Consider the following 12138-nt stretch of genomic DNA (forward strand, 5'->3'; position numbering starts at 1 on the left):
GTGGGAGAGAGACATTAATTTTTATAATATTGTTATATGTTATAATATATTTATAATTATTATAAATATAATTTATAGATATGTGGATTGAAGTTAATGGAAACAGGAGATTGCCTGTTTCCATTAACTTCAATCCACCTATCTATAAATGTTTGAATCATTCGTCTTTATCTGTCGCTTACAGCCTGCAGAGCGCTGTTCTAAGCAACCAACTTGCACTTTCAAACACTATTTTAATGAAGTTATTCAACGCTGTTGTCCACCGTCTGCACTTCATCATCTCGATCGAAACTGCCTGAAATTTCCTTTTTTTATTGAATTGAAATACCATAACAGGGGCCCAAGTAACATGTATTCTCCATGGGTTTTGAAGCCACAGAGTTTAATTGGGGCTTGGGTTACCTAGATCTTGGGGTATATTGCTGCATCCTGGCACACAGACAGTTAGTAGAGCAATAGTCCAGCATTTCAGTCTGCCAGTTAATCATCCCATGAGATTTCAGCACAGGGAAGACACAACACTTGAAGAGTTGATAAATGGACAGCAAGCCTGTACTTTTGCATAAGGGTTAAGCTCTCTGCGTTGTTCCAGGTAGATTTAATGTTAAATGACCTGAGGCGTGGACTTGCATGCTCATTATGATCGAGACTCATTTGCTGAATTGCTGCATGAAATGCAAAATAGCTAAGCAGATAGAGGCCAAGTTTCAGTTGGTAATGAAAGAAGATAAATATTTTCAGTGGGAATGCCTAATGGGTCTTTTCTGGGTTGCTTGGTACCAGCTCAACGGGCACTGGAATGGCGAAACCATTTATTGGAAAAATGTGAGTTCGCAGCTTGGTATTTCTGCCAGTGAATTGATTTTTTCCTTTTTTTTTTTCTGTTTTCCACATCTCAGAGAGGGGAGATTGAGTTTGAAGTGGTTTACGTGGCTCCCGAGGTGGATTCTGACGACGAAAATGTGGAATACGAAGATGAGAGCGGGCACCGTTACCGCTTGTATCTTGATGAGTTGGAGGAAGGTGGGAATCCCGGTCCTAATCGAAGAGGGGCCAGTGCGGACGTCAGACTGTTACAAGGTAATGCTTGGATACGAACTCTTAAGGTGGCTCGCAGCCTTTCCGGGGATGAGGGGCACGCGGTCTTCCCGGACTAGATTTTGGAGAGGATTCTGGTAAGACATCAGGGAATGTTCTCCTGACAGTGTGGCTCCACTTTGGATAAGGTGCCACGCTGTGTAGGGAGAAATGGGTGAGCACATGGGGGCAGCGCCAAGACCGGGGATGTTGCGGCGCAGGTTTTCCTTAACCCAGAATTCCGTGATGACGTTACTCCCAGGGTATAGGAGAAATGGGTGTACCCTAAACCCCTATAACTGTGAAATCTGGATTTCACGGTTCAATCTGATGATCGATCACTGTGAGGCTTATATGAAGAGCCTCATCTGTCCCCACTCAGCCTCCTATAGCTAGTCTTTTGGCCCCATTTAGGAAGGTTGGAAGGCTTCCCCCCTCACCTGAATAAGCTGTGAAATTTCCCCGGAAAATAGGCATGAAATGTTATTTCTTCAACCCCTGCAAAGCCCCAGACTGGTGGCAGGGTCAGTTTTATAGGCTCAGGGAAGTGGGGTGTGGGCAGTGGTCAGTTGTAGCAGGGAAAGGCTCTCAAGCTCAGACAGGTGGGATTTCTCACTCCCTGGGTGGGATGTCTCATGTCCGGTGGAGCAATCTCATGCTGACTCAGTGCCAATTCACAAATCGAGGTATTTGCCCGTTGTCATTTTGTGGCCAGCCCTTCCTGCTGGGTTACCTATGAAATCAGCACAGCTCTTAGCTTACTGACAGAGGGTTTGTAATGTATGGAAATACCTTGAGTGTGATTCATCCCAGCTTTGAATGGGGCCAGAGTTCTCTTGCCCAGGGGACTACTAGGTCATTGAAATTGCCCTCCCTCTCTCACACCTTTTTAAGCCTCCCTTTCACAGGAGATGGTTCATCCTGGGGAGGGTTGTTTTTTGTTGGGGTTTTTTTTTTTTTCCCTCAGCCCAGTCAAACTAGTTTTGCAGCCAACAGGCGAATGATTTGTTTTCCTTTGTCTACCTTTCAGGCTTCGATAAGAAGCCCGTAATAGATGGCCGTGAAAATGGAGAACTGGGAACTTCAAGAGACACTCCGTTAGATGACTCCACATCCAAGCTAGTTGAGTCCGCTGAGTCTTTGTCGTAGACGGTCTGTTGAATCGACCACCTCCTGCAGTCAAGATTGATAATCGGTAGACTGTTCTGGATTTTATTCGCTAGGGGAGGGAGTGATGAGCACTACCTAAAATCGAAGGGAGGCTGTGTTGTCTGTTGCCGAAGTGAAAGGCAATTACCTCAGGGCTTCACCATGAGCAATTCTAAATGTCTAAAACTCTCTTGTTTTCTGTGCTAAACCATAATGGGCAAATTGCATGTAGAGCTCTTTTTTTATTTTCTTAAACGGTAAGCACCAAAGCATGTGGTTCCAAAGGGATATTCCGAGTGGGATTAAGGCACGTAATGGTTCATATTTTGTTTCAAGTTCTTCCTTTTCCCCGTAGCCATAGGACAGTGTTTAATAAGAATGTGATTGCCCAAGTGCAGAAGAGTGAGTTAATGTGAACCTGCGTTTTCTGTTTGAAATGGCAAAAATTGCTTTTCTGCTCATGGCAGAAAAGGAGGTTTTACTTTAAAAACATTGTTTTAAAAATGAAGAACTGAAGGAATGATGTAGTTTCCTATTTATTGTGGATCTTAATTCCTGAATCATTTCTTATTGATCATTTTAGGCATAGGAAGTTTTCCCTGTTACTTAGTTAAAAAGTCATTTTCTTTAAGTAAAACCTTGTCAGTCATTGCAGCACCCGAAATATTTACCAAAAATACATTTAAAGTAAATGCAGATTAGTGTTAAAAGTGTGTTTGGAATTATGTCGGTCCCCGCAACCAGTATTGGAGTATTATTACACTTGGGGTGTTCATTCTTCAGTGGTAATTGGTCGGGGTGATCAGAGATGGCTTTATGTATTTTGAGTTGTTCACAAAGTTGGACGTACTATGATACGGTCTGGGGACTGAGGTTAAACTTTGAAACTGTGGAAGTGGAAACCCAATGCCTTTTCCTCTTCCCTGAAAATGGCTGCTATTCGCTCTACCCTAAGGGCATAGGGCACGGAGGAAGGGTCCAGAAGCGTGACCAAGAATCTGTCGTATTTTTCTCTCATGTCGTCTGTAGACAAGTTAGATACCGAGCGGTCTTCACACATAGGCCCACCGGTGCCGTGACATATTTTTTAATCTGGGTAAAGCATGCAGTGACTACACTCTTTTCTGTTACTCTGCAGGCTATCCCCTAGGGGCAAAATCAAAACAGTGGAGTGGAGAGGTGATCATCACTGTTTAAGGCACATGTATAAACGGAGGAAAGAAATCTAAGAGGCCTTTAAAATGATAGCAGTTTATCCCAGGCTCGTGTTCGGAACTTTTGATGTCAAGCACAGTGCGTGGTGTCCCCTGGGTGCACTTATATATTTGTTTATAGAGAAATCTTTCATAATGTGTGTATATATATATATATATATACTCTATTCCTGGTTTGCTATTTATAAATCTCGAGTTTAACTCTTGCTCATTATATGGGGTTTTTGTTTTGGGTGGCATCTTTCACTCCACCAAGCTTACTATATCTCCTATATGTTCCTTTAAAAAATATTAATACACCTCATATTGTCTGTGGTTCTGGTTCATTTAATTCTTTAATCACACACCGTGTCTCCAAGCAAACGCTAATATTTAATAGTAGGTTTGAGTCGGGAAGGTGCCTCTCCTTGTTGGCTCAAACGGGCCTTTCACAAAAGACATTTTAATGTTTCAGCCATGAAATGAGATCTGTGGGTGGCTCTTGGCCAGTGTAACCATTATTGTACTGCTCATGAGAAGTTTCTCACTCTGGCCAATCTTAAATGGTTCTGTGAAGACCAGTGGGGCAGTGGGGCTGGGGGAAACCCTTTGAGGCCCATCTTCAGAACTAACTCGATACCGGGATATTCACACTTGGGGGGAGACCATATTTCATCTTTCACTGACCTCCAAGGTGGGTGAGGCGGGAGCCTGTTGATGGTTTTGGTCGGCCACCCCATTCACGGGTCATCCCAGTCTAGCAACAGGACCCCAGGAAGAACGGCGATGCCATCCGGAGTTGGGTGCGATGGAAATATTCACCGTCTTTTTTCGTAACCAGTTTGAAATGGGACGGGCGATGGAAAATACTTCCCTATCCTCCCTCCTTGAAGTGGAAATCCCTCAGCCGGCGGATGGTGGTGATCTGGGACCCGTCGGGTCACTAACCCGTGTAATCCCAGCCGGCCTCGCTCGGTTTGGGAGCGGAGTGCCAAGGGTCTCTTCGGGACAGACCGTGGGGGAGGCCTTGCCCCCTGGGATAACTGGCAGGTTTCGACACCCAGCGGAAAGGAGCAGCACGACGGAGCTGAGCTAGAATTTGCTGACAGAAATTTCCACCGTGCAGGGATCCGGAGCCATCAGTCCCCGGGGGCAGGAAGCGAGGCGGTCTTGAAGTGTCTTCGGTTAATAGCAAGCAGTGTTTGATTTTCTCCTGTACAGCGAAAGGAATCGGCTTATGGGAGTGAAGATAATTACACATTTGCCTCAAAAGGAGACAAAACTGGGCAGGAAGAGAAAAGCGTGGCTTCTGGGGCAGATATTTTGGACTTCTAACCTTTTCCTTAGGCTTGCCGGAATAGCTGGGAGTAGGACTGATGATTGGATTGAGGAGCCTTTGCAAAGATCGTGAAGAGAGATGAATGCTATCGGGTGGTGGGAAATGAACCACACACGAGGACGGTGGCATCTCCTTGGCGGTAGAGCGCCGACCACATTAAGGGTTTCTGGTATCTCACCTTCTGAAACTTACCAAGTGTTCTTGATTCGAGTATACGTTGAGCAGTATCTGAAGTTGTCATCCGATCGGCCCAGTCATCCTTCCTTGTGTGTAGAAGATATAACGTTGGCAACAAATGTATTATAGCCAGTGAACTTGAGTTTGATATTTTTTTATTAGCTTGTAAATAAAGACGGCATCTTCTGCATTCAAATGGCAGCTAGTCTTATTTTGCAAAACCAAACACCCGGTGTCTGCGTATCTAGACATGGCGGTAGTTCCAGCAGCTTAGCTTATATCCTGATTCTTTTATGATCAGTGCCAGATTTCCACGTCTGCCTTAAAACCGACATCTGCATTCGAAAATTTCAATAATAAAAAAAAATATTGGTATTTGTTAAGCGCTTACTATGTGCCGAGCACTATTCTAAGCGCTGGGGTAGACACAGGGAAATCAGGTTGTCCCATATGGGGCTCACAGTCTTAATCCCCATTTTACAGATGAGGTAACTGAGGCTCAGAGAAGTGAAGTGACTTGCCCAGAGTCACACAGCTGACAAGTGGCCAAGCCGGGATTCGAACCCACGACCCCTGACTCCAAAGCCCGTGCTCTTTCCACTGAGCCACGCTGCTTCTCCACCCTCATGGGAATTTGATCAGAGATGGCAATAATAATAATGATAGTACTTGTTCAGCACTTACTAGGTCCCAAGCACTGTTCTAAGCACCGGGGTAGATGCAAGTTAATCAAGTTGAACACAGTCCCTGCCCCTCAGGGGACTCACAGTGTTAATTCCCATTTTACAGATGAGGTAACTGTGGCCAGAGAAGCGAAGTGACTTCCCTGAGTTCCCACAGCAGGCCGGTGGCAGAGCTGAGATTAGAACTCAGGTCCTTCTGACTCCCAGGCCCAAGCTCCTTCCGCTAAGCCACGTTGCTCCTCAACCACCCGTCCCCCCTGCCGCCCCCTCCGCCGTGGCTGCCCCCTCGGGAACCGGTGACCCGTGACGACGCGCGCACAGGCACAAGAGTAGCCGGTGGATGGCGGGGGCCGTTTCCGGCTTCGGCACGTCCCACCGGACCGGGAGACCCCGCAGTGTCATCCCGCTCTCCACAGCCTCCCCGGTCAGCTCGCTAAATGAATTTCGGAAAAGTCGGGAAAGTGTTTGGGGAAAAAAGGTCAGTGGCGAGTCAGGGTGCCTCCCTCAGTAGATGGCATGTGTCTCGTGGGCAGGGTTCATGTCTTTTCCTTCCTTTTTTTAAGGCATTTGTGAAGTGCTGAAGTGCTGACTATGTGCCGGGCACTGTACAGAGAAGCAGCGTGGCCTAATGGATAAAGCACGGGCCTGGGAGGCAGTAGGTCATGGGTTCTGATACAGGTTCCACCAATTGTCCACTATGTGACCTTGGGCAAGTCGCTTCCCTTCTCTGGGCCTCAGTTACCACATCTGTAAAATGGGGATTAAGACACTGAGCCCCATGTTGGACGGGAACTCTGGCCAAATCGATTAGCTTGTGTCTATCCCAGTGCTTAGAACAGTGCCTGACACATAGTAAGCACTTAACGAATGCCACAGTTATTATTATGATTATTATTATGGGGCGAAGCAGCTCACCGGTGTTCCTGGAAGCGCTGGGAGGCCACCACCGAACGGCCGCCTCTTGTCATCCAAATAGCTCCACGAGGATCCGGGGCCGTGCCGGCAGAAGGTAAGGCTGACTCGGACCCAGGAGGACCGGGTTCCCGAACCCTCCGTCCTCTTCCGGCTCCATCTCCGGCTCTCCTCCGGGGATTGAGACTGTGAGCCCCAAATGGGACAGGGATTATGTCCAACCCAATTTGCTCGTATCCACCCCAGCGCTTAGTACAATGCCTGGCACGTAGTAAATGTTTAACAAATGCCACAAATATTATTATTACTAAGTGCCGGAGTAGGTAGAAGCTAATCATGTTGGACACAGTCCATAGCCCCCATAGGACTCACAGTCTTAATCCCCATTGTACAGATGAGGTAACTGAGGTGCAAAGTTAAGTGATTGCCCAAGGTAACATAGCGGGCAAGAGGCGGAGCCGGGATTAGAATACTTCCCACCGAATGTGTCCCCAAGAACCTAACACGGCAGACGCTTCACCAGTCCTGGCGGCAAGGGTGGCCAGCGTCCTGCTGCCATCGGCCCACTGAGAGGAGAAAAGCTCTGGGCAGATTGGAGTGTTCCCCCCCCGGGCTTATTGAAGGGTTGCTGATGTCTGCAGGAATCGTCAATTGTGAAGATTGGAAGTTGATCCTTTAGAAACCCGTCAAAGGGTTAAGCATCTTGGACAATCCTAGTAGCCAGCAGGGTGTGGATAGAGCTTGGGCCTGGGACCCAGAAGGTCAAGGGTTCTAATGCTGGCTCCACCATTTGTCTGCTGTGTGATCTTGGGCAAGTCACTTTACTTCTCTGCACCTCAGTTACCGCATCTGTAAAATGGGGATTGAGACTGGGAGCTCCACGTGGACAACCATCCTTCCCATCTCACAAGCCTATAACCTTGGCATTATCCTTGATTCCTCTCTCTCTCATTCAACCCACATATTCAATCCATCACCAAATCCTGTTGTTCCCACCTTCACCACAGCACTAAAATCCGCCCTTTCCTCTCCATCCAGACTGCTACCACGTTAATACAGTCGCTTTATACTATCCCGCCCGGATTACCGCATCAGCCTCCTTGCTGACCTCCCAGCCTCCCGTTTCTCCCCACTCCAGTCCATACTTCATTCCGCTGCCCGGGTCATCGTTCTACAATAACGTTCAGGACGTGTCACCCCGCTTCTCAAAAATCTCCGGTGGCTTCCCATCCACTTCTGAATCAAAAACTCCTCATCATTGGCTTTAAAGCAGTCCATCACCCTGCCCCCTCCTACCTCACTTTGCTTCTCCCCTACAACCCAGCCCGCATATTTCGCTGCTTAGTTGCTAACCTCGCTGTGCCTCGATCTCACTTGTCTCGCCGCCGACCCGACCCACGTTCTTTCTCTGGCCTGGAACATCTTCCCTTTTCAAATCTGCCAGGCGATTACTCTCCCCAACTTCAAAGCCTTATTGAAGGCCCATCTCCTCCAAGAGGCCTTCCCAGACTAAGCCTCATTTTTCCTCATGTCCCATACCCTTCTGCATCATCCTGACTTGTTTCCTTTGTCTTTCCCCCCCCTCCCAGCCCCATAGCACTTATGAACATATCTGCTGTTTTATTTATTTGTATTGATGTCTGTCTCCCCCCGCATCTGATGGGTTGTGTAAACTCGTTGTGGGCAGGGACTGTCACTGTTTATTGTTGTATTACTTTACCAAGCGCTTAGTGCTCTGCACACAGTAAGCACTTGATAAATACGACTGAATGAATGACAGGGACTGTGTCCACCCCGATTTGCTTGTATCCACCCCAGCGCTTAGTACAGTGCCTGGCACATAGTAAGTCCTTAAAAAAATACCACAATTATTATTATTATTAGCCTATCCATTCACCCCAGTTTTCAAGTGCCGGAAATTAGTCCCCACAGACTAATGGGATCACCGATAGCTGTACTGTCTCCCGAGTGTACTAGAAATGCATTTTCAAATAATTATTATGGTATTACGGTATGAGAAGCAGCATGGCCTAGTGGCTAGAACACGGGCCTGGGAATCAGAAGGTCGTGGCTTCTAATCCTGGCTCTGACACTTGTCTGCTATGTGACCTTGGGCAAGTCACTTCCCTTCTCTGGGCCTCAGTTATCTATCTGTAAAATGGGGAGTAAGACCGTGAGCCTCACGTGGGACAACCTGATTACCTTGTATCTATCCCAGTGGTTGGAACAGTTCTAGGCACATAGTAAGTGCTCCTTATACATTCCAAGCGCTTAGTACAGTGCCCTGTACATAGTAAGCGCTCAATAAATACTATTGAATGAATGAAAGTGCTCCCCCGTTTGGACTGTGAGCCCGTTGTTGGGCAGGGACTGTATCTGTTGCCGAACTGTACATTCCAAGCACTTAGTACAGTGCTCTGCACGTCGTAAGTGCTCAGTAAATATGAAATGCTTAAGAAATACCATAATTATTATTACTGTGGGTGTACTAGATGGTATAAACCCTTGGGTACATATGAGGTGAACAAATCAGACAGAGTCCTCGCTCCCCATGGGGTTCAAAGATCAAGGACGTAGGGAGAAAAGGTATCTTGTCCCTATTCTAACTGTTGAGGAAACTCAAACCCAGCGAGGTTAAGGGATCGCCCAGGTCACACAGCAGCCTGACACACAGACAGAGCTGGGACTCCCAGAGCTCAAAGACTTTCCACTTGGCTATGGGCCTCATTGATATTTACAAGGAATCTTAAAATGTCCAATTCCCTTGGCTTGACAGTAAACAATCTTAAGTGGTGGCATTTATCGAGCTTCCTCTGTGCTGAGCACTTGGGAGAGCACAACAATAGAGTAGGTAGACATAATGCCCCTCCTCAAGGAGTTTACAGTCTGATGGGGAGACTGCAGTGGGCTTGAGTAGCAAGTTATTTGGGGAGCGTATTTGCCTTCGTCAACTAAAGGCTCAGTGGAAAGAGCACGGGCTTTGGAGTCAGAGGTCATGAGTTCGAATCCCAGCTCGGCCACTTGTCAGCTGTGTGACTGTGGGCAAGTCACTTAACTTCTCTGTGCCTCAGTTACCTCATCTGTAAAATGGGGATTAAGACTGTGAGCCCCACGGGGGACAACCTGATTCCCCTATGTCTACCCCAGCGCTTAGAACAGTGCTCTGCACATAGTAAGCGCTTAACAAATACAAATACAACATTATTAACTAAAGCGTGCTACGAAACTCCCGGCCTGACTCATTTTGACTCCGTTTTGCCATCCTGGTCGTTGGTACGTTTGGACTGTTGTTTCTCTTTCCTTTTTCAATCTTGACCCTCCTCTGGTTTCCCTGGCTGACATTTGACTTTTTTCTTCCTCTATCCTTTTCAAGACCCTGCCCTCCTCCCGCCCTACCTTCCCCGGGAAGTGACCCCACCCTTGCGGCTCTGAGGGGCCTGCCTGGCTCTTGTTCGATACTTCCATTCATTCAGTCATATTTATTGAGCGCTTTCTGTGTGCAGAGCACTGTACTGAGCGTTGGAAAGCACAACGCAGCATTAGAGAGACAATCCCTGCCCACAACGGGCAGTCTAGAGCGGGGGAGACCGACATCAAAATAAGTAAATAGGCATCAATATAAATAAATAGAATTATAGATACGTAAGTGCTCTGGGGCCAGGGGAAGAGCAAAGGGAGAGAGTAGAGGTGATGTGGAAGGGAAGGGGAGCTGAGGACAAAGGGGGCTTAGTCTGGGAAGGCCTCTTGGAGGAGGTGCGCCTTCAGTAGGGCTTTAAAAGGGGGAAGAGTGATTGTTTAGTGGATTTGAGGAGGGAGGGCGTTCCAGGCCAGAGGTAGGACGTGGGCCAGGGGTTGGCGGCGGGTAGGAGCTGCATCTGCGCACTGGCCTCCACTCACCCCTGCTCTCTCCAACTGAGGGCCAATCCACCCTAGGCCCTGGGGAGGATCCTCACAGCCAGAGCCTGTCCTTCCGGGAGAGCAACGGGAAGAGGGAAGGAAGGAAACCCCGTCAGGGGGAGCTGGAGAGGTCTGTTTGCCCTTCTCAGAGGATGGGGATCCGGAATAGGACGGTTGGGGATATGGCATTGAGCCATAATAGGAAGGAAGCCTGGACGAAAATGAGGATCCGGGAAATGAAATTTGGGCCAGAAGGGGCTGCGGGAGAGCAAAGTGGGAGCAGGATCTGCTTCACTGTCCACGCTCCTCTGAACGTATAAGTATTCGCCATTTAATGTGCCACCAGGAGAGGGCAGCCGATGTCTTTTAATAATGGTCAATTGATTTATTCATTCAGTCGTATATAATAATGTTGGTATTTGTTAAGCGCTTACTATGTGCAGAGCACTGTTCTAAGCGCTGGGGTAGATACAGGGTCATCAGGTTATCCCACGTGAGGCTCACAGTTAATCCCCATTTGACAGATGAGGTCACTGAGGCACAGAGAAGTTAAGTGACTTGCCCACAGTCACACAGCTGACAAGTGGCAGAGCTGGGATTCGAACTCATGACCTCTGACACCCAAGCCCGTGCTCTTTCCACTGAGCCACGATATTGAGTGCTTACTGTGTGCAGAGAGCTGTTCTCACTTGGATTCAAAAGGAAAAGCAGGTGAGTGGTTTAAGTCCTCGGCACCTTAATTAATTGAAAACTGGTCAACCAGAAACCCCCATTCAAACCTCCTGGGGCACGCTGTGAGCAGCTTCCTAAAGCGATGGAATTTAAGTGCTTCCTATGGTCGGGCACTGTACTAAATGCTGGGGTAGGTACGGTTTGGACCCAGTCCCTTTCCCACAGGGTGCTCACAGTCTAAGTGGGAGGGAGAATAGGTATTGGATCCCCTTTTTGCAGCCCAGGCACAGAGAAGCTAAGTGACTTGCCCACAGGCAGAAGTCAGAGGGACCTGGGTTCCAATCCTGACTCCACCACTTGCCTGCGCTGTGACTCTGGGCAAATGACTTGTGCTCAGTTACCTCATCTGTAGAATGGGGATTAAGACTGTGAGCCCCATGTAGAACAACCTGATTATCTTGTAGCTACCCCAGTGCTTAGAACAGTGCTTTGCCCATAGTAAGCACTTAACAAGTATTGTAATCATTATTATTATTATCATTGGCAGGGCCAGGATTAGAACCCAGGCCCTCTGGCTCTCAGGCCAGGGCTTTTTACCCTTATTACTGAGGGAGGGAAGGAGCTGTAACTCCTCTGGGGTTCTTGCCATGTCTGTGGCCCATGTGGGGATAGGGGAGGCTTGTTCATGAGCCCGCCCTGCCGCTAAGAAGGTCAGGCATGTCCAGCAGGTGCCCTTCCAGACACCAACCGATATTTGCTATTGATCCCCGTTTATGGGGATCGTGTTAATCCATCCCTAGAGACAGTTTAAGAACTCTAAAGAGATCTTGGCTTGGCTTTTGTCCTGCTCTGCCTGTTAAGTCAGATCTGGGAAAGGGCAGCAGGATATGAAGTCCTGGAGGCAAGACCCGGAGAAACAGCATGGCTCAGTGGAAAGAGCCCGGGCTTGGGAGTCAGAGTTCATGGGTTCAAATCCTGGCTCTGCCACTCGTCAGCTGTGTGACTGTGGGCAAGTCACTTAACTTCTCTGTGCCTCAGT

The 12138-nt window shown here is 48.0% G+C and overlaps 1 protein-coding gene across 3 annotated transcripts in view; it reads left to right on the top strand.

Annotated features, from left to right (window-relative positions):
* The window catches only part of GOPC (golgi associated PDZ and coiled-coil motif containing), a 50989-nt gene extending 45858 nt beyond the window's left edge, over positions 1–5131 (top strand). For 2 of the 3 annotated variants that reach the window (XM_029054643.2, XM_029054654.2), the window contains 2 exons: positions 900–1080; positions 2108–5131. In XM_029054643.2, coding sequence (XP_028910476.1) covers positions 900–1080; positions 2108–2226 — 300 coding nt within the window. In that variant the 3' untranslated portion in view covers positions 2227–5131. The remainder of the gene's footprint in view (positions 1–899; positions 1081–2107) is intronic. The other variant, XM_029054648.2, reaches the window with a different exon arrangement.
* The last annotated feature ends 7007 nt before the right edge of the window (positions 5132–12138 follow it).

This window comes from Ornithorhynchus anatinus, chromosome 2 (genome assembly GCF_004115215.2).
Source record: "Ornithorhynchus anatinus isolate Pmale09 chromosome 2, mOrnAna1.pri.v4, whole genome shotgun sequence".
NCBI classification, from domain to species: domain Eukaryota; kingdom Metazoa; phylum Chordata; class Mammalia; order Monotremata; family Ornithorhynchidae; genus Ornithorhynchus; species Ornithorhynchus anatinus.